This window comes from Mchenga conophoros, linkage group LG1, assembly GCF_057382185.1.
Source record: "Mchenga conophoros isolate Kocher_MC1m ecotype Shallow Benthic linkage group LG1, M_conophoros_male_GT1.1, whole genome shotgun sequence".
Lineage (NCBI taxonomy): Eukaryota > Metazoa > Chordata > Actinopteri > Cichliformes > Cichlidae > Mchenga > Mchenga conophoros.
The window spans coordinates 25,898,011-25,901,399 of NC_140526.1; the positions used below are offsets into that span (position 1 = coordinate 25,898,011).

The following is a 3,389-nucleotide window of genomic DNA, read 5'->3' on the forward strand; positions in this document are numbered from 1 at the left end:
TAAGTCAATTCCTCCTTAACATCTAAAAGAACCTATTTAATGAAGGAAGACGGGTTCACTTTGTGTTTAATATTATTCTATTGCTGTTGTTGTTTTTTTTATATCCTTCAATTGGCGTCACGGAACAGGATCCGCTCCAGGCCAAACTGGAACGGGGGGGAGGACATCAGCCGTGGTCTGAGTGAACGGAGTTTGGACAAAAGCTGTGTGCACACAAAAACAAGGTAAGCAGACCTTTTATTTCTGCTATATTGAACATTATAAAAATACTTAGTGTCCAAACTCCTAGTAATTCATAACCAAAATTGTCTGGCTTACTTAAGGCTTGCTGAGAATCAGACAAGTGAATAAGAGATAAGTGAATAAGAAATAAGTGAATAAAGATAAGAGTGAACTGAGGTCTGACCACGGTTGCAGCCGACGGGTTGCTTTCCGGTGTCGGATAAATACCTCAGTGCAGGTCTGGGACCTTGAAAGGGTTTATTAGTAACGCCTTTCTAAACAAATTAAAAGGTTAAAGGCCTTGAGAATATTTTTTAGTAATATTCTCTAAACTACAGAAGGGTTAGGAAGGCCCAGAGGACTTTATTAGAAAAGATCCTCTAAAACTTAAAAAGGAAAAGTACTGGTTGGAGTCCAAAGGAGGGGTCCCTTTGATCAATAGGAGAAAACGGATCTCTTCTTAAAACCCCGATGATTTTAGTGTTTTAAATGTTTTGATGTTCTGTTTGATATTGGACACACATAAATACACGCTGAATGCTTGCTGTGGAACACTGGGCAGGACAGTTTGTTCTCCGTTGTTCACAGATTACACAATTAAAGGAACTAGGTTCCTCTTTTGGTTAAAATAATACACCACACATAGAATTTTTTTTACACATTTATTACATACATAAGGAGGGTAATGAGTGACTGCAGGTAATGTATGAAGTGTGAATGAGACGTGTGAACAAGGTGACAACCAACTAGCACCCCTATCAGGAAGCTCTAGGCAAGGTTACCCGCCAGACTCCGGTTTGGTAGAAGCTTGGTAACACCTGAAGGGATATTTCAGTGCTGACTCACCTTTAAAGCAGCGCCCCAGCTGATTAGTGCCTAACAGAGGCAGAAACCCAGCTGGCCCAAATTCTCCTTTAAAATCAATAAAAGAACACTCCTCCATTGACAGTAAAATGGATGGAGAATTAGATCGACAAACTAATGATGATGGTTGGGGTCCCGGTGTTATTCTTAGCACATTGGGAGAACAATTAACATGTGTTGAGACAGTCATCAACTCCACACACCAGCCTAAAGAAGCAAAAAAGCAGAAAGAGTCATTGAGGAAAACAGCTGAAAGGTTAATGAAAGAAAAGGGAAAGAATGAGGGGAGTAGTGGTAATTGGGGAATAATTTGGCAGAATAAGGCTATGCAGGCAAAAGAGAAAGAGGAAGAAGCCAACTCAGCAGCAGCAGGTGCAGGTGTGATAAGCGGGGTGAGACACAGAAAGGAGGCAGATAAGCACGCAGGCCGCAAAGCTAAATTTAATCACTGGGTGTGTTTATGGGAAACTGCAAAACCACACATGAAGAAAAATAGGTCTCAGCCACCTCCCTATTCTGCCTCAGTCCAGACTCCTCCCTCAGCAGGCATATATCCGGTACTTAATATCTCTGGTGGAATAATGACTATTGGAGAAGAACCGCCCGTAGCTCCAACTCCCATAGATACCAAGCATTTTTGCCCAGGAAGCTCCTCTCTGTCGGCGACACCCTCAGCTAGTAGTAGAGCCCCCTCTTCCATGTCCCATTGTTCTGGAACCGGATCTGAGGGCCTAACTGACCCATTTGCGAGCGCACCATTTGCGGTTCGAATGAACAGACAGGAACCCACTGAACAACAATTAACTGATCTAGAAGCAGCATTACGCAGCTGCTTAAATGAACATAGGTCAGTGGTCCAGGTGAATAATCGTGTTGCGTCAGCCCCTCTTTCCCGGTCCAACCCCTTTGCCAGCACTCCTGTCGCTGTTAAGGGAGATCTGACCGCTACTGCAAAAACTGAGCCTGGCACTTCACCAAATGTCACAGTTAACATGTCTTTGGTGGGCCGTCAGGATCCGGAAACACAGATGAGTTTAGCCCACGTTTTTGCTGACACTGCTACCCCACCAGGCGGGGGAAAAACTGAGGATACTGATGATGAACTCAGTGACCTTAACAATACACCCCCCTCTACCCCTCACAGTTTAGGATATCAGACTAGATCTAAGGGCCCTGTGCCTCAGCCTCCAGGCATGTTTCCCCTGGTCCAGACTAAAGCGCAACGTAGACCAGTGTATCAACCTTATTCATTCGGAGATGTCCAGGCCCTAGTGGACAAACTCCCTGACATAATGGAGGGAGGGAATGCCTGGTTGGCTGGTTTGGATAAATACACAGCTGGACAGGACCTCGCACTGGGAGATTTTAGAGCTATTATAACTAGGTGCACATCCCGATCTCAGGCAGCGGACCTGGAACAAAATGCGGGTACTACCACGCATGAGAACGAGGTGCCACTAATGCAGGCCTTGAGGTTTATTGGACCGGCCCTGCGCAAACAATTCCCACCCAAAAATCAAGGCACCTTACAGAAATTTAAATGGGAGGAAAAGCAAAATCCCACCCATTATCTAAATCAGGCTGTTGAAGACTGGGTGAACCATACAGGTCATCACCCCAGTAGGACTTGTTCACAGAGCATGTGGTTTAGAAGGGCGGTGCTGAGGGGCATTCCGGAGTCAGTAAGCCAGAAAATGGAGGATAATCCTGATTTGCAGGACTGTGACTTTGCAATCTGGAAGAAACATTTGATTTTTAATCTTAACAAAGTGCAGATTAAGTCTGATGATAAAGCGGAGAGCGTCGAAGATTTACAGTTGCAACTGTTGAAGGTTCAGCTGCAGAAAGCGAAAAACGACCTGGGTGGAAAAGGTGACAAGCCTAAAAAGCAGCTTGTGGCCGCTGCGGCTCCCCCTCCTGGTCCAGTTGCCCCTGATTTGTATCCGAACCCGTGGCCAGCTGATCCACAGCCCCCCCAGTATGGTGCTTATCACTCCCCGGCCCCTTATGGGCAGAGAGGTTCCCCATTTGGAGGAAACAGAGGTGGTTTCAGGGGAAGAGGTCAGATGGGAGGTGGTAGGGGAGCCCAGATGTATGTTTGTTTCCGGTGTGGACAACCTGGACACTGGGCTAAAGCGTGCCCTTTGAACCCGGCTGCTGGAAGAGGCAGGGGAGCCCGTGGTGGGCCCTATCAGCATCCTGGCCACAGAGGTGGACCTCGTGGTGCTTTAGTTGAAGTGCCCCCGGCCCCACAGATGCCTGTGATGGGGTGGGAGTACTACGAGGGTGGTCCCCAGCTATAG

General features: G+C 46.7%; 1 protein-coding gene across 1 annotated transcript; it reads left to right on the plus strand.

Annotated features, from left to right (window-relative positions):
- The first annotated feature begins 217 nt into the window (after window positions 1-217).
- Window positions 218-3,389, plus strand: LOC146583464 (uncharacterized). The gene has a single exon (XM_085272042.1). The coding sequence runs from the start codon at window positions 1,176-1,178 to the stop codon at window positions 3,387-3,389; it is 2,214 nt and encodes a 737-aa protein (XP_085128168.1). The 5' UTR covers window positions 218-1,175.

Excerpts from the sequence above, each read along its gene's own strand:
- LOC146583464 (XM_085272042.1), top strand. The coding sequence starts at position 1,176 with ATGGATGGAGAATTAGATCGACAAACTAATGATGATGGTTGGGGTCCC.